We start from the raw sequence: 22,014 nt of genomic DNA on the forward strand, positions 1-22,014 counted from the left end.
GAGGGTGCAATCGATAGAGTGAGGGCGATAAATAGATACATATAGTGAGGGCGATAGATAGAGTGAGGGCCAAAGAGTGAGTGCGATAGATAGATACATAGAGTGAGGGCGCTAGATAGATACATAGAGTGAGGGCGATAGATAGATACATAGAGTGAGGGCGATAGATAGATACATAGAGTGTGGGCGATAGATAGATACATAGAGTGAGGGCGATAGATAGATACATAGAGTGAGGGCGATAGATAGATAGATAGATAGATAGATAGATAGATAGAGTGAGGGCGATAGATAGATAGATAGAGTGAGGGCGATAGATAGATACATAGAGTGAGGGCGATAGATAGATACATAGAGTGAGGGCGATAGATAGATACATAGAGTGAGGGCGATAGATAGATACATAGAGTGAGGGCGATAGATAGATACATAGAGTGAGGGCGATAGATATATACATAGAGTGTGGGCGATAGATAGATACATAGAGTGAGGGCGCTAGATAGATACATAGAGTGAGGGCGATAGATAGATACATAGAGTGAGGGCGATAGATAGATACATAGAGTGAGGGCGATAGATAGATACATAGAGTGAGGGCGATAGATAGAGATAGATAGATAGATAGATAGATAGATAGATAGAGCGATAGATAGATAGATAGAGCGATAGATAGATAGATAGATAGATAGAGCGATAGATAGAGCGATAGAGCGATAGATAGAGCGATAGGGCGATAGATAGAGCGATAGATAGATAGAGTGAGGGCGATAGATACATAGAGTGAGGGCGATAGATACATAGAGTGAGGGCGATAGATACATAGAGTGAGGGCGATAGATAGATAGACAGATAGATAGAGTAAGGGCAATCGATAGAGTGAGGGCGATAGATAGAGGGAGGGCGATAGATGGATAGAGGGAGGGCGATAGATGGATAGAGGGAGGGCGATAGATGGATAGACAGATAGATAGAGTGAGGGCAATCGATAGAGTTAGGGCGATAGATAGACAGACAGATAGAGTTAGGGCGATAGATAGATAGAGGGAGGGCGATAGATAGAGGGAGGGCGATAGATAGACAGACAGATAGAGTGAGGGCGATAAATAGATACATATAGTGAGGGCGATAGAGTGAGGGCGATAGATAGATAGATAGATAGATAGATAGATAGAACATATTTGTTTTGGTATGCATGGTGAATTTCGTTTTGTTTAGTATGAGTGATTTTAATGGAAATGGTCATAACATATTTAGGTGTATTTTTGTTATTGATTAACCCTGGTATGACTTCCGCTTACACCCTTATCATTTAATATGAATGTGATTCACAACTCGGCAATGCAATTGAGGAACCGGTTCTGCTCTCTGGGAAACCCAGGCTTCACAGGTGTTCTTGAAGTCGTGTACTTTATATGTACCAAAAATAAAATACCTTCAAAGTAGATCCTTAGCTTTGTGTCCATGTTCCTGGAGCTGAAGCTAATTACTTCACACGGAGCCCCGAGACAGTTGTCAGTTACATGTCCCTGAGCGATCTTAAGAAACGCTCAAAATGTATTTGACTAAGTGGAAAACTGGGGACAACTCCCCCCTTGTGAATGAATATAAGCCTAAAGCCCGGATCACATTGTGTCAGGAAAGCAGGGCATTGCGAAACATAAGTGAAGGCACGCAGAAAATAAAATCGAAAAGCGGCTGCCATTGCTCAAGGGCAACGTTCCGAGAATGGTGTGTGCAGCGGCCATCATTGCAAATCAAATGAATGTGAAAGTGCAGACGGCATGGAGAAAGTGTTAAGTGTGTCAGCAAGCATGTGGTGAAAAGCAATCAATGTTTAGGTTGGGGCTCGTGCTCCTAGATCAACAAAAGATGGTGACACAGATAGTAATCAAAGTCCTTCCTGCCGGACTGGTAAACTGATTGCTGAAGGAATGTTTCCCACAAGGAAACAAATCATGGCAGCTGCCTGCTGTTTCCACCTCCCGGGACTTAAGCAAACTATTTTGAAACACACTATTTTTTATATATATAACTTTCATTGTAGTTGTGCACTTTTGAGCACTCACGTGTCTTTTCATTCCCATGTCACTAGTGCACAAGTATCATTTAATTAAGTAACAGTAACAGCGCTTAGACACGTTAGGAATGTGATATGAAGTGTTATATAAAAGACGAGTTATTGATATTATAATTTGAAACTCAGCCTTTGCTCTCACGTTGTAAGGACTCGGCAGTTTTAAATCAGAGCCACATTTCAAATATATTCTTCGCATTTCCCAATAAAACACAGAATGATCAAAGAGGCTATATATATAACCCCTATACAGATCTTGGTGCTCAAAAATTCATTAAACTGTTCAGCATTCCACTGTACAATCTCATACCTATCGTCTTCACAAACTCCAGAATACTGCAGACCTTGGGATGTCAACGCGCTGTAATTGCCTACCAATGTCAATTTATCAACCGTAGAAGGATAAAAGGCAGAGTCGGCCCTTACACGATTCAACCCGTCCACACCAGATGTCAGCAACGAGTGTTGAAGCCACTAACCAAACTACTTTCGAACGCACTATTTTTTATATATATATGGAACTTTTGTAGTAGTTGTGCGCTTTTGAGCACTCGTGTGACTATATTCCTGTGTCACTAGTGCACACGACCCTGCCCTCTGCAAATTTCTGAAAGAGCACTTGGTGGGCGAGTGGGCATTAGGAGTACCAAAGGGCCCATGCGGGAGTGAGGTGGAAGGGCACTACGGGCATCGCTAGAGGTGGGAGGGCATGGCTGGAGGTGGAAGCGAGGTGGGAGTGCTCTGCCGGCATCGCTTGAGGTGGGAGGGCATGGCTGGAGGTGCGAGGGAGGTGGGGCCACTGCGGGCTTCGCTGGCGGTAGGAGGGCATGGCTAGAGGTGGGAGGGAGGTGGGGGGGCACTGCGGGCTTCGCTGGGGGTGGGAGGAACGTGGGGTGGCACTGCAGGCATCACTAGAGGTGGGAGGGCATGGCTGGAGGTGGGAGGGAGGTGGGGGGCACTGCGGGCTTCGCTGGAGGTGGGAGAGAGGTGGGGGGCACTGCGGGCAACTCTAGAGGTGGGAGGGCATGGCTGGAGGTGGGGAGGGCACTGCGGGCTTCGCTGGAGGTGGGAGGGAGGTGGGGGGCACTGCGAGCATCGCTAGAGGTGGAAGGGCATGGCTGGAGGAGGGGAGGGCACTTGCGGGCTTCGCTGGAGGTGGGAGAGAGGTGGGGGGGCACTGTGGGTTAGCTGGAGATGGGAGGGAGGTGAAGGGGCACTGCGGGCTTCGCAAGAGGTGGGAGGGAGGTGGCAGCACTGCGGGCTTTGCTGGAGGTGGGAGAGAGGTGGGGGGCACTGCGGGCTTCGCTGGAGGTGGGAGGGAGGTGGGGGCACATACTCTAACATACTAAGTTTTAATTTAACACACTTAATGTGTGCATGATAAAACATAGCACGCAAGCCAACATTTTCAAATTAGATCACAGGGAAGAGGTATGTATTAAAGAATATTTAAAGCAATGTTCTAACTTACTATCTATCTAATGTTCTCCTCATGTATCACTACTGCTCCTATTGTGAAGCGCTTACCTTCAGGTAAAGTCCCGCTATATAAAAATGCATAAAATAAATGTAAACTAAAATAAATAAACTTAGTGGGAGCGAATAGACTTTACACAGGGTTAGCGGATCCTGCGTACAAAGGGCCTTACATTTTATAGGCATAGTTGCGAACAGTTTTTCAATGTAGTGAATGGTTTCATTCCACTATTGTGACGTCGCAAAGCTGAGACCTCTTCGCCGCCCTTTAAATGGTCATCAACAAGACAATGAGGTGGAGCAGGGCGGATAAAACAGGATTAAACGCAGAATTTGCGCTAACACTGCTGTGTTTAGCCGGGACGGCGCGGACGCCATGGGTTAGACTGTGAGGTAAACAACAATGAGAAACTGCACAACAAGGGCTGATGAGAGAGGATGGGACAGTGCTATATTTAAAAAATATATATGTCACTGAAATATCTTCAACCTAATAACATCAGGAGTGAGACATATAGTGAAGAGAGTGAGGCGGGGGAAAGGAGGAAACACGGGGAATCGAGAGGGAAAGAAGAGATGGCGAGGCAGAGGGAAGGGGAGAGAATGAGGTGAAGTAAGAGGGATAGGGAGAGACAAAAGGACTGCAACAAACAAGACGGAGGGCATTGCTGTGGGGAGGGGGGGGAGGAGAAGTGCGACACGGCCGCAGCAGGGGGCGGAGCGGGGAGAGAAATGTAATTGACACGGCCGGCCGGTCGTGAAACTGAAAGCATGGCCGGCCGGCCGTGAAAGCCTTTGATGCGGCAGGGGGAAATGTGAGACGGCGGGAAGGGGGCGGAGCGGGTAAACAAAGACGGACATGCACGCGCCCGTGACTTTTAAGGTCAATGCGCATGCGCATAAGCTTAATGCGCATGCGCATTGACCTTAAAAGTCACGGGCACTGCAAGGAATCGCCACGATTCCTTGCAGTGCAGATAAAGAGTGGATAACTCGCAATACTCTCGCCTTGCTCGATGCGCATGCGCATCGACAGGCGAGACCTAATAACTCGCAATACTCTCGCCTTGCTCGATGCGCACGCGCATCGACAGGCGAGACCTAAAAACAACCGAACCAGAGCAGTACATCAGGCCGGAGCTATGCTCCTGTGCTTGGAGCTAGAGATGGACACTGGCTCAGGGCTGAAGTCCTCCAAGGCCCTCCCACAACAGGTTTGCATAGTGCAACTTGTTTGTCCCTTTTCTGTGGTTGTGTGGCTTCATTGTGAATACACGTGGCCGCTATATTTAAAGCTGACCGCGCTGTAATTTAAATACATACATTACTAAAAGCATGCGTCACGCTGCGATGTTGTGGAACATCATTAAAAACCAGCGGAAGAAGCGCATGTCGTGCTTCCAGTAGGAGAAAGTAATTAAAGAAACTAGTGCTTCCAGAATATATAACCCATACTGTGTAACAACGAAGTAAAAGGTCCAGTCCTTATGGGCGCTAACAAACGGAGACAAGGCAGTTCCTAGGAGGGACTAACATAAATGCTGGCTTCTGATTCGTAAGTAGGCATTACTTACGAATCAGAAGCCAGCATTTATGATGGGCAATGCTTAAGCCAATGACAAATATGGGTAGAGAGTGTGAGACGATTCAAGAATATAAACTAATACAACATGCCTCGCAGAGCAAGCAGCGCATGCACGCTGCCCTTAGTCTCGACCTCAAAACCACTAAGTTTCGTGAAAAAATCCTCTACCTTGTATTGAGGCAATCCATCATCTTGAGTGGTCTAATTTCAGGTCAGTGTCACCTAGGAGGTCGAAGGTTTAAATCTGTTTTTGCCAAAATAAATTGGGGTTTCATGACTGCCCTTTTTGTCCATCAGTGCCCCAGGTTTTCGCTCCAGTCTTGGCAGGCAGTGGTCTGGAAATGGCATAGTCTCCTAGGTGCTGCAATAAAATCTAACCTTGATGCTTCAGATGTGAACACTAACATTCCTACCAGCACTCAGATAAAATCCTTGGTAAAGCTGGTATCCAATAACTCTGGGAACTTCTCAAAGAGGGTAAATTAGTAGATGACTGGAAGGTCGGCTTTCGCTCAAACAGAGGCACGGAAACTGCTGTGGTAACACTGAATGATGATATTGCCCTCCCTATCCTTCACCTTGTATGATGATGATGATGCAGTAAGAGTGATTTTGTTGATTTCGCTTCTGCTTTTGATATAGTAGACCACCAAGTGATGATGACCAGGCTTGGAAATGCAGGCATCAGTAGCACAGTTTGGAACTGATTTTGATCATTCCTGGCTGGCAGCTGCCAATCCTAACTGGTGACTTTTTGGTCTGCTAGCGTGCCAGCAACTTGCTGTGTGCCCAGGGCTCATCGCCGTCATCCACAATTCTTTATTTGGCATGTCTAACTTGTCAGGTCTATAACGATGGAACATACTTTCTTTTAGACCTGTGGAGTGCGCCGGGACACTCTGCGGAGAGCTGTGCTCAATACAAGTCACTTCCATCAACATCTAACTTGTGTCAGGCATCCTTATGGGACCCATACTCTTTCCTATGCTGATTAGATTCCGATATGATATGACTTGATAAGCAAGCGCCATGCTCTATGAAGATTGTACATGATTGACTAAGGGTGGCTCTGCTGTAAAGGGGGATTCTATTCAAAGGCTTAATTCCGACAAAAGAGATCTTTTACTTTAGGGAGAGACAGACTTTGTTTGATTACATTTTTTTTTTATGGATAAGCAACCAAGTCCCATGCCAAGGTGAAATCCTGAGGGCTTCTTTTTGATGACAACCTGGCATTCAAGCATCATGGGGCCTCAAGGATGGGCACTTGTTTTGGTCTGTTAAAACCCCTTGGAAAATATCTACCATTCCTTCCCAAGGAACCCAAGGCAACTGTGGTATCATCATGCATAATGCTCAGACTGGGCAACCGGAGTGCATAACTCTAACTCAAATTGCCAGGCTCCAACGTATCCAAAATTAGCCCTTTAACAAATTACGAAATTTGACCTAGTATCAGCTTCAGATCGCACTGGTTCTTTCTTCATTGATTAAAGAATCGAGTTAGATCCACTGTGCCAGGCACATAAAAGCTACTACAAGGAAGGCTTCTGGGATGGAGTATTCCAGTTGAAGCACTACTGTCTCCAGACACCACCTAAGAACATCAGGACAAGCCTTACTACACACGCCAGGAATATGCAAAGTGCCAGATGTATCAAAGGGTTTTACCCATTCTGTGTCTATGGGGAAATGTGTTTATACATATGGCCCATAGTCCTTACTGGGGGTTGATCCTTCGGCTAACAAACATCCAGATTGTAGACAGCCTCCCCATTGCTTCAAGACAAATCCCAAACTACCTGTCCTCCAGGAAAATAATCAACTCCTTAATTTTTAAGTAATAGGGGCTGCTCAACTCACCTGGATTGCTGTCATCACTTGCTTACTTTATTCTCTTGTGTTTTAGTTTAGCAGCAAGATGCCACTTAAGTGGTGCAAAAAGTACTCCGTAAGTAACTCATTCAAATCAAATGTGATGGTCCATCTTCGGAAATAACATACCCTCTTGTGCTTAGGGACATTCTTAGATATTTTCCACCCTGGATTGCTTTGACTGATATGGTGGATCTAGCAGAAAGGTCACCAGTGGAAATGTGGTTAGACGGGTCTCGCTAAGCGGAGTCTGCCGCATATTCTTTCCCAGTGGCAGAGACGGCAGTGGCTCGACTGTCTGGAAATTTTCCTTGCCCCGTATTCTAAATGAGGGGAGGCAACCAAAAGGATGGCGGACAGGACATCCACCAACATTTGGGGATATCCCGTTACAGCTTCCTCTACATGATGCCCTTGGTGTGGTACCCAGACAGAAGGCTAGTATTAAGGTTCGATTTAGGGGAACTCAACCTAAGTTACAGCAAGCTCCTATTGTGTCACAAAACTATGTGAAAATGTTGCATACATTTTTTCTTGTTCTTAATTTGCATTAATTATTGACCCATGCTCTCTGCCAGATTATGCACAGGATAAAGAATAAAGAAACATGGGATCTATGGTGGCTGTGTAAATCTCAGAATATGGGGTACCCACACTGCTAGACAGACGCAATGGGGTGTATGACCATCAAGGGATTGCCGCCAGGGCTCTTAGCCCAGGTCGCTGCACTGTTTAGGTCACACTCTCCTGTTACAAAATATATTGAAATAATGAAAAAAAACAGGTATAACATGTTCCTTTACAGTGAACCTACCAGTGCCACAATAGTAGGCACCACAAAATACTGTGTTTGGGTTTTCACCGGTGAAGATTTTTTTCCTAATTAGGAGGTGCTCCTTGGACTACAAACTAGAGAGGGATCCAGAAAAGATTTTGCTCCAGGCCCCACATTAGCATCCAGCAGGTCAGCAGCGGACTACTCGGCAGGTGGCCTTTCTGGCTGCACCAGGGTTGGTGAGAAGGAATGACTTGTCCTGAGGTTTTCCCCTCCGAAAAGTAAAAGATAGCAACCGGGTACCTGCCTGGGGAAGCCTACTCACTTCAGACTCATAATGGCTGGATTGGGGAGTAGGATGTAATGACATTAGATGCACCCTACATGCTTCCAATGTCTGAGCTTGTAGTAATTCATTTGGCTTCATCTTTAAAATGTGTCTCTTGTGGTATTCATGGGTTGAGCCACTAGCCATGTCCACTTTAGAAAATACTGAAATTAAACTAGTAGTTCAACCTACATGAAATTAAACTAGTAGTTTAACCTAAGATGTAGAATCTGCAATGCAAAACTAGTTTGTCAATCTCCTCTGATCTCTCAATAACTGTCACTGACAGACAAAATGTTTCTTCAGCATATTTTCAAACCTTTCTGTTGCTCTTAGTTCCCAAAGTGTGGCTGTAGTAGATTTTTCTTTGGAGCCTTCACGATTTGCCCTCTGCTGATTCTGGGGATTTAATTCAACTGCTCTCCTGGGATTTAATTCAACTGCTCTCCTAGGGGCATGTGTTTGAGGTGTCTATGGTGCCCCTTGCTCCTATGGATGGTCTATAACCTGAGATCTGGAGCGAAGTCCAGGGAACAGACATCCTTTTTGGAGAAAGCACCGTAATCCTAGTTGATTGAGGAGGATCCTGATGTCACACTTGATGGTGCCGGGCTTGGCTCTACCCATGTGTTCGTGGTACCAAGCTTTGGCTGCGGACCTTAGGTCCGGGAGGACAGAAATAACAGCCGAGCTATAGATTCCTTCATAATTAGTTGTTGTTATATCTGCCACGGTAAGGTTTTGAGCTCAAAACATTTAGTTGAGCTAAAAATAATTAAAAGTGGTACTTCAACAGGAACAGGGATACTTCTAATTAATATACACATCAGCAAGGCCCTCCTATAAATGCTTAACCTGCTCCGTAGCATCGATGTGCCAGATCTGGACTAGTGCATTTACATGAATACACCTTGCCTTGGAGATTGCTCCCTGCCTGGAGTTTCTATCAGCGTTACACCTTGCATGGCACTAGCCTCTCCCGCCATCTTACCTCTGCAGTGGATGTCTTTGCAACCTTCTGGCTTGGCTGCGGCTGATGGAGCTGCTCCTCGCTGGATCACCTCCTCCACATCATCTAAGGCTGCCCGCGGCACACACAGTGTGCCCATGTTAAAGGGCGGCCATCTTAGTGCCACATTATGGCACAGGCACATCTCCTCACTCTAGTCGTGGGGACCCCCGGGGAGTACCCCAAAGTCCGGACTTAGGTCTCGTCACGGCGCTCAGAGGGTCGGGCGAGGTACTTATACCTGCCCCTGCCCACTGGCCTACCTCTTTGTTCCTCCTGGTCATGCCTTGGGTGTGTTGTGTCGGGCCCACAGTTGCTTCAACATAGTGGTGGTGATTTTGTCCCCTTGCCCCACCCCCTCCTCTGGGATACTGTGTCCCTGTGTGGGACACCCTCTCAAACCCCAACCCCCGCACCCCCACTCCGTATGCATTTTGGCCGGCTAGTCTGCTGGGGTCTGCTTGAATTGGGCAGCACCGTTGCAGGGGGTTTGGGAAGGGGCACCTGGGACTGGTCATCCTTGATCTTCTGGCAAACCATTTTCGGGGTTGGTGGGGGTGGCGGCCTTCTCCGGTCCTGGTTTGATCTTGCCTTTCCCCTCAGCAGGAGGGTGGAGCACCTGGCTCTGCTAAGCTCTAAACAGCATTTTATAATAGGGTGGGGCCTGCCTGTTTTGCTGAGAGAGCTGCAGGCTTGGCACGGTAGGGTGCCTGAACCGGGTTGCTGCTCAGGTACCGGACCCCCGGGTATGTGCCCAGGCAGTGTGCCCATATAAAAGGGCTGCCACCTTAGTGCCGCATTACGGCACATCACCACGCGGTAGTTGTTGTGACCCCAGGGAGTACCCCAAAGGCCGAGGCCTCGTCACTTCCGGCGCTCAGAGGGTCGGGCCTGGTACTTATACCTGCCCCTGCCCACTGGCCTTCCTCTTTGTTTCTCCTGGTCCCGCCATCTCCTTCCTTACCGCATACCCGGCGGGTTGGCTGGAGGGGTACGGCCAGGAAAAGACTATGTTAACTTGTTAATTTTGTGTTGAGATACAGGGCAATCGGAAGGCTGATTGGTACATAGAGGGAACCCTCTTCAGGAGCATAATAGGGGTGCCCTATGCTAAACCCCAAGAGACTTCATGGCAGGGCCCTGGATGAAAACGTCGGCGCCCCGCTAGTTCTTCGGGCAGTTGTAAGCCTGAGCAACCGGTGGCTTGCCTTGCAACGTTCCGCCCCTAAAAAGGCGTGAGTAAAGTCAGGACTGATGTTCCACGGTATTTTAGGGGGATATCCCCATTCAAACGGTAGCACCGATTGGGTTGGCTACAGTGCAGTTTGGCTCATCATGCGGGCAGGGCAGCTTAGGTCAGTCACCTCTGCCTACCCTTGGATAGGTTGGTAAGTTAACCCACCACACTGGCATACTTCTTGCATGAAATAAACCAGCAGCAAACTGTTTTCCAAACACCTTTTTATGTGGTTATTTATTGCATTGCATGCTATGTTCATCATGCGTGGGGAGGGTTGCCTATATCATCACTAAACCTGGCTTGGTAGGCTCATACCAGAAAAGGAGTGACTACGCTCCCTTTTTGTCCCATTCTTCTCCCTTCTACCACCAGTCTGGAGGTATTAAGTGATTGTGTTTTAACCTCTGTCCTTTCTCTGTTGTTGCAGAATATGCACCTCCCAGAGGGATGCGTTTGGATTGAATGCCCGGGATGGGCTGGGTTGTTCTACTACCCGAAGGGCCTATCGAGCGGCACTGTGCAGAGAGCTGAAAAAGCCATTGGTGATTGGGGATGTGTCCCCCCGCGAGCTGCAGCCTGATGAGGTAATGTGCTCTGACAGCATCTCCATTACAAGTGTACAGAGGGAGGGATCTGGGGGAAAGGTGGGTCAGAATTGTAATTGAATTTATATAGTGCTTATTACCACTGACGGGGTGTCAAGGCGCTTTTGTCAGCGAGTAGAAGGCTACTCAAGAACTCAAAGAGGATTTGATCGGTGGACTTGTGAGTTTGTTTGTTCGGATTTAAAAAGGCTAATGGAGGGACAGAAGAGGGAAGGTTTGCATTTATATAGCGCTTGCTACTCCTGGGTGGCACGCTACTCCGGAACCCAAACAGGATTGATGGGAAGAACATTCAAACATATCAGCTTTAGAATTCATCTTTTTAATCGAGATTACATACAGCAGATTAACAAACGCTAAAAGCAGGGTTCTCAAATTATAACATTTACTGCTGTAGCATTAGAATAAGGGAATTATAGCGGAGTACCCGCTAATTCCAGCTGAGAATCTCAGAAAAGCACACATCTAATGTTCACATTCAAACATTTAGACCTGTTTTTTTATTTTTATTTAATAAGTATACTAAACACAAACTTCTAACCCAAGCGAGCAACTGGGGGATGCCCATCAGTTGCAAAGAGAAAAATACATAAACACAATAATAGGAAAATAACAACAGGAGAATAATAGAAAAAAAAGCAACAACCTAAATAATGTAAATGAAAAACAGCCTTATCGGGGAAAAAACAGCATGCCCAAATTGACTAGTCCCAAAAATGTTCTTATTTTTTATTTTATTTAAGAAGTTTTCTATAGCGCTGGCCAGAGCAATAGGAGGGAAAAGAAAATGCTTCTGGCTTAAAAGCTGTGTCTTGCTGAAGGGTGCACACATAACATAATTGGCCACTGGGCAACAGTAAAGCTGGTGGTTGTTAAGCTCATTCTAGGGGTGGGTCGATGGGCGGGGTAGAGGGTATTTGAGACCAATCCACCCAAATATTGTCTGTGACTCTATTCCTAAAGGCACAGACATGAGACGGACTCTCACTCCCATGAAGATGATAGAATAGCTCCTGTAATACAGGATTTGAGAGAGCGCTGTCAGAGCACAGACGGTACAGGCACATCTGGTGACAGGAAACTTCCTTCAGCACTTACATGATTGTCATTGTTATTTAGCATTTGGATAGCGCCCGCCTGCCTTTAATGCAGCATCGTAGCGCCTCTGTGTGGTCCAGGGTTTTGCTTGGCTTCACCTTGGGGGTACCTAGGAGTGGGCACTTCACAGGGAAAGGCCAGGAAGGGTTTCACAGCGGTATGTGTACAGCGCCTTGAGACCCCCTCGGGGGTGATACGTGCGATATATAAGCACTGCATTTACATTTTACGTTTATGGATCTGTAGTCTCCCTTTATAACGTGCACTAAAATAGGACCTATAGGCACATAGTGAGCTTCCATCAGAATATACAGTAACTTGGGTCATACAGGTACAATGGGAATTCTGTTCAGAACATATAAGAAGATGGGTCCTACAGGTAAGATGGGAAGCCCTGTCGTGAAGGAAGCCTCCTGCATTACCCTACCTGCTTGATATTCTGCCGCCTGTCCGCACGACTAGAGTGAATCCACTGGAGGTTGAGAGATGCTGCACTCCAGAGCTCAGCTCTTTTGAAACTCTGCCCTCTGAGACGATAATTCCCCCTATAGGGCGGTAACTACTGTCCCCTCCTATGATGAGGCTTGTAGAGATGGCAGCGGATTATACTTGTGGTTCTGGCCTTTTTACCTTCAACCACTGTTTACTGAACATGCCCAGTATGTCTCACCAGTTCCTCATAAAAGGAGTTCTCTAGCTCCCTTTGGTATGGCGTATATGAGGAATGTAAGTTTCAATGTGTGGCTAGAGACCAATGTAGGGCAATCGTGTCTATTTGGGACAGTGTGACAGCAGCATGAGGTGGTGGTTTCCTGATAGACTTGCCTCACCCATGCTGGCGGTGACATTATGCTTCTTATCTTGTTTGGTACCCTCTCCTTGATGCTGTAGCAGTCTGGCAGGCAGGGGCGTATCTTCAGGGGGAGTGTTTGGGGTGCTACACGCCCCTAATAAATGTATTGTTTAATAAATAGTCGGGTACCGGATCTTTCAGTCGGGTATGGTAAGTTGTCTAGCAGGTTTCTCCTGGGATTTGTAAATACTCGTGCAGACAAAAACACACACACAAACGCTCACGTCTCTTTTGAAGGTTTTAAAATATGGTTATTTTACAAAATACTCTTGTTTTCAGTATCTCCTCATAATCTGTACTCCTTTCCCTTTTCACTGGCCCTTAAGCAGCGACGGCTCCTCCACTAAGGTGGAGGAGCGTCGCCCCTCTGCTCTATGAGCAGTGCAAGGGAAAACTAAAATTCTAATAACTGAATGTTAATATCATTTTATTTTTAGTATAATGGATAAGGTTAGGGCGGGGCGGGCTCGCGTCAGAGGGAGGAGTGGTTGGTGCATCATAAGTGTGCATGCCGGTTTGGCCAGCAGTCTTGGGCCGGCCAAACAGTCAACCGCACTTAGCATGTTCTCCAACCATCTGTATTTCACAGCCTGGGTGGAAAACACCGCGGTACAAAAGGGGGTGGAAAACATGCACAGGCTCCCACTCCCTGTATGAGCGCCGAACCAGGCCGCTCAGACCAATCCTGACGATGCTGTCCTGCTGGTGACAGCAGCGGCGTGGTTGGATAGGGCAGCCTGGGTGCAGCTGGGAGCCAGGAAAACAGTGAGGACAGAGTGGTGCTGGAGTCCAGCCGGTAAGGCTTCTATTTTTCTTTCTTTTTTTTCTACTCCCCTGTCACCATTTCCTACCAGCCACCACTGCCCATAAGCCCCCCTCATGCACTGCTTCTTACATAATGATTGACATGATATGCCTGCGTGATTGTTGGAAAATCTGAAGCTCACACCCCCTAGCCTTACTGACCAAGCTATGCTCTTGCTGGTGAGCCAGGGGAATTGCCAGACCCTCTTTGTACAGCACGGTTACCTGCTATCCACATACATTCTACTTCTCCTCCTTTTCTGTGTTGTGCTGGAGGTCCCCTCTTGAGTGGGGACCTCAGAGGGGTCAGGCTGAGGTGGGCTTGAGGTCAGGCTGTTTGAGCCACAGTCGCAGCGCTGTGGCTCAAACAGCCTGACTCAAGCCCACTAGTAGGCTACCAGCCGTGAAAGGTCTGGGAAGGTGCAAGAGAAGTAAGCATGATACACTTCTCTTGACTTGGGTTATATTTCACAATATAGAAGAAGTTGACATCTTGGTTCCTTTTGGTTTTCTGCTACTGCTCCCAAAGTCAAATGATTACTTGCCTTGTGGGCCAAGGCCTTATACTGTCAGAATTTAAAGAGACTGTTCTCCGGTGCTAAGATGATGTTTGGCAGGGACAAGACCACTTGTGGTGGCTGTGTTCCTTAGTACAAGGAACAAGTCTGTGACACTGGAGAAATCCATGGTGCTGTGACCTGACCAGGGAAAGAAAGTGAACTGCGAAGTAAGGAGAGGGTCTGGACCCTGACTGAAAGAAGAACCACACAGCACATATGTGTCTGTTGGTCTGAATGGAGTTCACCTTTAAGGAGTGAGCTGACCAGGTGGCCTGGGATCCTTCAAGCCCAGCTGGACACAGTCCAATAGAGGAGACCAAGCATTAGCAGAGGTCCAGGAGCTACAGAGACTCATTCCAGGAAGATCTGGATGGTCAACTTGCACCATTCCTGGGCCTTCTTTGTACCTACATCTGTCCAGATCCAGCTCTACAGGGAAAGATAGGTTATTTGTTTTTACTTCAAGTTTTGGGTTGTTGGTTGAGCTCCACTTTTTTGGGGGCCACACACAGTAGGCTTCACCCCCCACACACCCACAACGACTGATTTTGTGTGGTGAAAAGCAAAACTGCATTTCCCAACCCCTTTTCTGAGTTATACTTCTAGGAGTGAAGAGGTCTTTAGAGTCTTGCAGACCTATGTGAGATCCTCTTGCACTTACAGGGCAAAGAAACAGCGACCCAGCCTTGAACTCCAGAATCAGTGCTCACACACTTCTTGGCAATTTATAGTAATTGGCCTTTATTATTTGCTAAGCTCACCCAAATCATATGAGTAAAAATTAGCATCAAACTGAAAAATATCTCAACAATAAGAACTATTATTAGAGTGATGCTAGAAATGGGGGTCTCTAGTTGGCAGAGGTAGGTACCTTTGTCTAAATAGGGACCCTTGCTTCTAGTCAGGGTAAGGGGGAAACACACTTCAGATAACCCCTGCTCACCCCCTCTGTAGCTTGGCACGAGGAGACAGGCTTATCCCAAAGGCAGTGTTTAAAGTATTTGTACCAACACACAGAGTAACACAGTAAAAACACCACAAAAGGACACCACACCAGTTTAGAAAAAATATATATTTATCTAAACTAAAACAGTCCAAAACGACAAAAATCCAACATACACAGTAAACAAAATATGACTTTCAAAACGTTTCCAGAACTTGTACCATGGAACACTATGGATGCGTAACGTTTACACAAAGTACCTGTAGTTGTGTCAAAATTCACACGGCCAAACAGCCGCAGAGTTGGAAACCAAGAGATGTATCAACTCCTAGAACCTTGGGGAGGCAATGCGACAATCCCACTGCACGCAGAGGAAGGGTTGCGTTGACTCCGGTCTGTATGGGGAGTGATGCACCGAATCTTCGTGACTGTTCCGGTCCACAGGTGATGCACTCTAGAATACTTGCCAGACTGGTGCGAAGCGTGGAAAACCAGGATGCGCTGGTGATCGTGCGGCGCTGCATCGGTTCTCTTAAGCCGTGATCCCTCGATGTGTTGATTCTTGCAGTGTCGACAGGTGCAGTGTCGGTTTTCGCAGCGGCACAGTGATGCGTGGAAATTCTTCTTGCGCCGTGTAGATGCATCGGGAAAAACAGCCATTAGAAGAGCGATGCGTCGATTTTTGCAGTTCAAGTTTCTTCTTTCTTCCAGCTCCCAAACAGCAACAACAACCTCCAGAGGCCCAACCTGGCACAGGCACCTCCTGGAAGGTCAGAACTCACAGCAGCAGGGTTCAGGGGAGCTGGGGGCGAAGTCTTTGTGTCCCTGAAACTTCATAACAGGAGGCCAGAACACACAGGCCCTTGGAGATCTCCTTCAAGCAGAGGACGGACCACACCGAAAAGTCCTTCTCCTTTCAATGGCAAAAATAGCAACTGGGCCCCAGTATTTCTACTACAAAAACCTTTGTTCTCTGGTGGCAGAGAAGCCCTAAGCTCAGGCAAAAACTAGTTCTGTTCTTTCTGGTGAAGCTTCCTGGTAGGAGGTGGAGACAGGATTGTGGAAGGCAGACCAGGCACATTCAGATGAAAGGAAATCTCCTCCCCCTACTCTAAATGCATCCCAGGTTTTTCAGCCCAGCTCTGACTCCTCCAGACTCTCTGGAGCCACTGCACATCCCCAGTCCCTGTCACTCCAAAACCAGGCAGTCAATGCAGATACTAGCAGAGGCACACTGGATGGCTAAGCAAGAAAATACCTACTTTCTGAAAGTGGTATTTTCAAACATAGAATGTGAAAAACACCCTCGCTAAAAGATGCATTAAAAAAAATTTGAGTTCAGGCACATTAAACTTTATTTTCCAACCTTGTTCCCGGGGGGTAGTTATAACTTATAAGATGTTATAAGCATACTCCCTGTACAAAGAATAGCAGTGAGTCAGAGGGCCAACTAAATTATGTATCTAACAGAATGACAACCAAAGTGTTGATAAACAAGGAAGGAAAGTGGAGTCAATCAGTGTGAACGAGTTCCCAGCAGTCCACCATCGGGACCGCCCTTCATCATCTGGGATCTCTAACTCGTCAGGAGAACTGGTAAACCGCAACAGACCGGCAGATGTTGTTAACCAAATCTAGGGTATACCAGAAACACTAACTCAGATGTGAACAGGGTGTGTCTTGTGGGGAACTGAATAGCAGTGCTAAAAGTGAAAGTGATAAAGTGAAAAGAAAAAAGAATTGCTCTAAAATTGGATAGTGATGGGGGAAAAACAACTTTTAATATGCACCCCTTCACTCCCAAATCAATAAAAACAGTGCAAGTAGTAGTGTAACAAATGACTACCAACAAGAATGTTAGGTCGACATGTTTCTGCAGTCACTGGAGCCACCCGGTCTCCTGCTGCTTCCTCAGGACCATTAGTGCTACTGCTATGTTTTAGAAATAAAAAGATATCACCTTTAGAGTGCGATATGCATTCATCCTCCTGACCATACGATGGGAGGGAACAGCCCCACCTCACCTGGCACCGGCTCAGGTAGTGGGTGCACCGCTCTATCCGTCGGTACACCGGCCGTCCCTCTAGGCTGTTTCGTGGGGAGGCACTCTTAAGGTGATATCTTTTTATTTCTAAAACATAGCAGTAGTACTAATGGTCCGCGTCAAAAGAGGTGGAAACCAGGAAGAGGACGGACAGGGTTTTCCTCGGTGAAGGAGACTGGGAGTAGAGATCTGAGAGGAGTCCGACCACAGAAGAAGCACCAGAAGCAGCGGAACGAAGGCAGGAGCCGGAGAGTGTTGTGGAGAAGCCAGGAGGCCAACGATACCACGCATCGCCCTGCCACGCTCCAAAGGGAGGAGCGTGGCTGGAACAGGTACGGGGCAGAGTGGCAGGCTGGGTCGGCAGACGAGGTCGCCCTACGCTTAACTCTGACCGCTCCTAAATACCTGTACATAGCTGTAAATACCTGTATAGTCTTCTTCCCCCCCTCCCTTCACTATCACCAGAGTCTGTGACACGCCGGCCCCGTGAGCACATTGAGCATCTGGGTTTCCTCACCCCCCGGTCCTTTGATACAATTTGACCCAGTGAACGGTTGTCCTAAATCTTGTTTGTTTTCCTTTTGTTTTGGGTATTCGTTCCCTCGAGGGTCCAACTGACGTGGGAGGCAGTGAAACAAGGACCCCTGTATTGAATAACCTGGTCATCCTGGACCCCACCTTACAGAGTCAAGACGGATCCAGCCAAGTTTGCCAGAGAGAGAGAGTTACTAGCAGACAGAGAAAAGTCTTTATAAAAATAAAACCTTCACTCAAACGTACTGGTGTCCAGCAAATCTCTGATACCCCGCCACACCGCCATAGACGGTACACCATGTGTTTTAGTGTAGATAGCAGCGAAGACTGTACCCCAAGTGTTGCAGTCCTCCAGAGGTGGTGCGATCCCCATTGGCAAACAGATTGTTAAAATTCTGTGTTTCTCATGAGGGGTAGTGTTAAGAAATACTGCTTCGTTTTGAGTAATTTTGTGAGCTACCCAGAATGGAATTTGTTCCCTCTTCGCAAGTAACTTACCAATGACTGAGTGTAAATTCTGTGGTGTAATTTTTTGTGTATTCCCCTGGTAAGCGGTATGTTGTGGAATCACTATCGCAGGTTCGACTGTGAGAGTTCGCATGACCTATTGAACCAATTGTCTATAGATTTTGATTAACTCCTTGAGTTGAGCTAGTAATGCCACATCAGTCATATTATCAATGTCAGGATGTGGTGTATAGCTAGCTAAAACCGGCCATGTGGATCCTGGTCTACTTAATGGACCGAGCCTGGTAATGTGATCTAAATGTTTAGGGCACCTTTAAACCAGAGCTCATGCTCCTGGTATGTGAGTGGAATTTCTATATCCTCAAAAGGAATGTATTCCTCTGATGGTTCATCATCTTTGTAGAAGTGAAACACATGTGTTACTGGATTTTCTTCAGGGAAGACTATCTAAGAATAGAATACCTCTGTCTAGTGATATTCATGTGCCTCTATCGCAAAAACTGCCCTACCACCTCCCGATGACGGGCCATGTTTTATAAGTTTTATAGTGATTGTGAGAAGTTGGCCTGGTATATGATGATCACTATTCTAGTGAGCACCTTGCACCAGTCCAAACAACCCTTATGGTGATGGTTGTAAAGTCAACCTTATAGACCAGCTATCCTAGGGGTAGCATGGACAAAGCAGTCTTAGGCTAAACTCAAGAGGGCATGTGAAGCCAGCTGTTTTACCATATGAAATCCCTTTAATACCAAATGAAAGGACACCACACAAGATATATATTGAAAATATATATGTATTTATTTCTAAACAAACCCCTGAACTCTTTATGAGCACAGAAGCACAAGCGCAAAACTAAATAGAATAGACAAAAGTTGCACAATTGTGGATAGGGCGGGTGGCCCGTCAAACCATATATCAAAAAGTGGTATAAGTACCACAACACGAACAATTGTAAGGACTAGGGCCTTGGGAATCGTTGGGGCTACACTGAGCTAACAATAGTTAGAGAGCAGGAGGCCCACGGGATGTGTGTGCAGAGTCTAAAAGCCCACGAGGGTACACATTGAAGTCAATGGGTGCGTAAAAGTTATAAAGTTAAAGAATTAGGAGCCTTCCGACTGGAATAGAATTTAACCACTGGCAACTAGGACACTAGGGATGTAAACCTCTACAGGAGCACCGTAGTACTCGCGCTAACGAACCCAGAGGAAGCGGGTGCATAGGTCCAAAAGTGTGTCGGGTTTCGTCGTGGAGATCTATGGAGCCTTGGAGTAAAGATGCTGCAGGCGGCCATAAGAGTCCGGGTGGATCCAAGGGTGGATCGAAGATGTAGAGGACCTGAAAGCAGAGGGGACAGTCTGGGTCACTAGCCAGTGACCAGCGTGGAACCAGGATGGAACGGGCGATGTCGGGATGCGATCAGGTGCTGATGGGAAGCTTGTCTCTGCAACCACGTGGTCCGGGAGTCATCGACGACGACCAGGATGGAGGCACAGGGTCAGACTGATTTGCATATAGCCATGTCTAACCGGGGTGGCAGAGTGGGCTAAAGAACGGTGATGGATTAAACCCAGATCTTTTGAATGGGTGTGAGTGTTTGATTGATTCAGATGCTCCGTCCATCACCACCCCCTTTTGTACAGACATGGCTTGGCAGTTCGGGCTGGACTTTTCCCATGAGGCACAGGGTCAGACTGATTTGCATATAGCCATGTCTGAACTGGGGTGGCAGAGTGGGCTAAAGAACGGTGATGGATTAAACCCCGATTTTTTGACTGGGTGTGAGTGTTTGATTCAGATGCTCCGTCCATCATCACCCCCTTTTGTACCGCTTTTGGCCGCCATAAGTGTGGCGGGGTATGCTCAGACGTGAGTCCCTTGTTCACTTTGCCACTGGATTCAAGCAAGCCGGGCTGAAGACGGCTGGAGTGCCAGAAACCGGTCCTCGGAAGCTTGTTTCCGGTTCAGGGAAGACATGGCTTTGCAGTTCGGGCTGGACTGTTCCCATGAGGCACAGGGTCAGACTGATTTGCATATAGCCATGTCTGAACTGGGGTGGCAGAGTGAGCTAAAGAACGGTGATGGATTAAACCCAGATCTTTTGACTGGGTGTGAGTGTTTGATTGATTCAGATGCTCCGTCCATCACCACCCCCTTTTGTACCGCAGGATGGAGTCACAAACTGTCCCACGAAGATTCTGGCTGTCGGCGGTGTCGGCTTCAAGTTTGGAGGCAACAAGCCTTGGCAAAGGCAACCCACGCAGGAATCGATGTAGGCTTCTTACTCAGACCAGCAAAGTCTGAGGGGCTGCTTTTTTTCAGGGAAGCAAGGGCCAGTCTTGAGCAACCAGACCAGCGGTGTAGTTTCACAGGATCATCGCCAAGATGGCCACCAACCAACGTGCAAGTGACCAGGCAGACGCGTCGAGCAGGAAAATGCAAACGGGCCCCACGCAGAACTCGTGGAGTGTGCAGGGCTGATCTTCGGTGCAGATGCTGCTCGGGGCTAGGGCTTCTCAATCCCCAATGCACAGCTTCGAGGAGGCCTCGGGGGCTGCACAGTTAGCAGGTCGCACTCTTTTCAAAATGGCCGGTCCCACGTCTTGCGTCGCCTCCACGGGTCTCAGCTTTGCAGGGACTGTGGATCGGGCTGTTTGATGTCTGGGAATCCGGTTCTTGTCAGGCTCTGGGCTCGGGCTCCGGCGGCGGCAAAGCAAGTAGCCGATTGCTGGATGGTGCCTGCTTGTGCAGTGTGGTCACTCCTTGACCACAAGGGAGATTCTCCAGTCGTCTTCTTTCAAAGTAGAGTGATGAAGGTCCAGAGTTTCGTTTCAAAGTTTCAGTCAGGATAATCTAAAGTCCTAGTGACTCGGCTCCTACCTATATACTGATTTTAGGGGCTGGATTACCTGCTAGGTCCCTCCTATGGGTGGGACCAGGGAAGGGGCGGTTACACCCTATCCCTTTGTCCAGTTTCGTGCCAGAGCTGGGGCAGGGAAGCCCCAGCACCGGTTTGAACTGGACTATGCATGGGACACCTTGTGTGCCCCAGGCATGTCTCAATCCTTTGAGCCCCCCCTGTCCCAATACACAAAATCCTGTCTGGGGTGCTGCTAGCACCTCCCAAGGCAGGAAACCTATTGTCCAAACCTCCCTCGCTGGAAGGACTCCCAGAAGCAGGAGGTCAGACTTGTGTCTGTGGCAGCAGCATCCATTTTGTGATGCTGAGGCTCTGGTTAACTTTAACTGGGAATAGTTAGAACAACATGTCTTCTCCCTCTAGAAGGGTGGAATGCTACCCCCGTCACCAGGACTGGCGAGGGAGTAGTATTCCAAATCGTATGACACCTTACTCGACATGTTTCGATAAAGCCAAACCATAGTTAGCATCAAACCGCGAGGATTATAATGCACTTAGAGTATATGGTATGGCAATTTCCCAGACAGCTTAAGGACATGGTTCCGAAAGCTGCAGACTGGCTCAGATCATGCTAGAGCACAATCTCACATAAAACCAAACACTCTGCCTCCAGGATTGTTAAGGCCTGTCATAGGAGTGACTTGTAGGTGTATATGTGTCCAGACATAAGGTTAGATATAGGTATACTATATCTAAGCAAGGGGTGATTACACCACCTTACCCCAGCTGAGTGATCAGCCAGTTGTGTCAATTTGAATGGCCAGCCAGGGGTGGAAAAAGATATGCTGCAGCCCCTGGTAGGCCTTGGATGCACCTATGC

General features: G+C 47.5%; 1 protein-coding gene across 1 annotated transcript in view; it reads left to right on the top strand.

The window, feature by feature from the left end:
- The window catches only part of LOC147747844 (protein Cryzl2-like), a 183,676-nt gene that overhangs the window by 66,010 nt on the left and 95,652 nt on the right, over positions 1-22,014 (top strand). Inside the window, exon 2 of the mRNA XM_086956501.1 lies at positions 10,790-10,946. Within this exon, the coding sequence (XP_086812627.1) occupies positions 10,790-10,946 (157 nt within the window). The remainder of the gene's footprint in view (positions 1-10,789; positions 10,947-22,014) is intronic.

This window comes from Lissotriton vulgaris, chromosome 1_1 (genome assembly GCF_964263255.1).
Source record: "Lissotriton vulgaris chromosome 1_1, aLisVul1.2, whole genome shotgun sequence".
Taxonomy (NCBI): Eukaryota; Metazoa; Chordata; class Amphibia; order Caudata; family Salamandridae; genus Lissotriton; species Lissotriton vulgaris.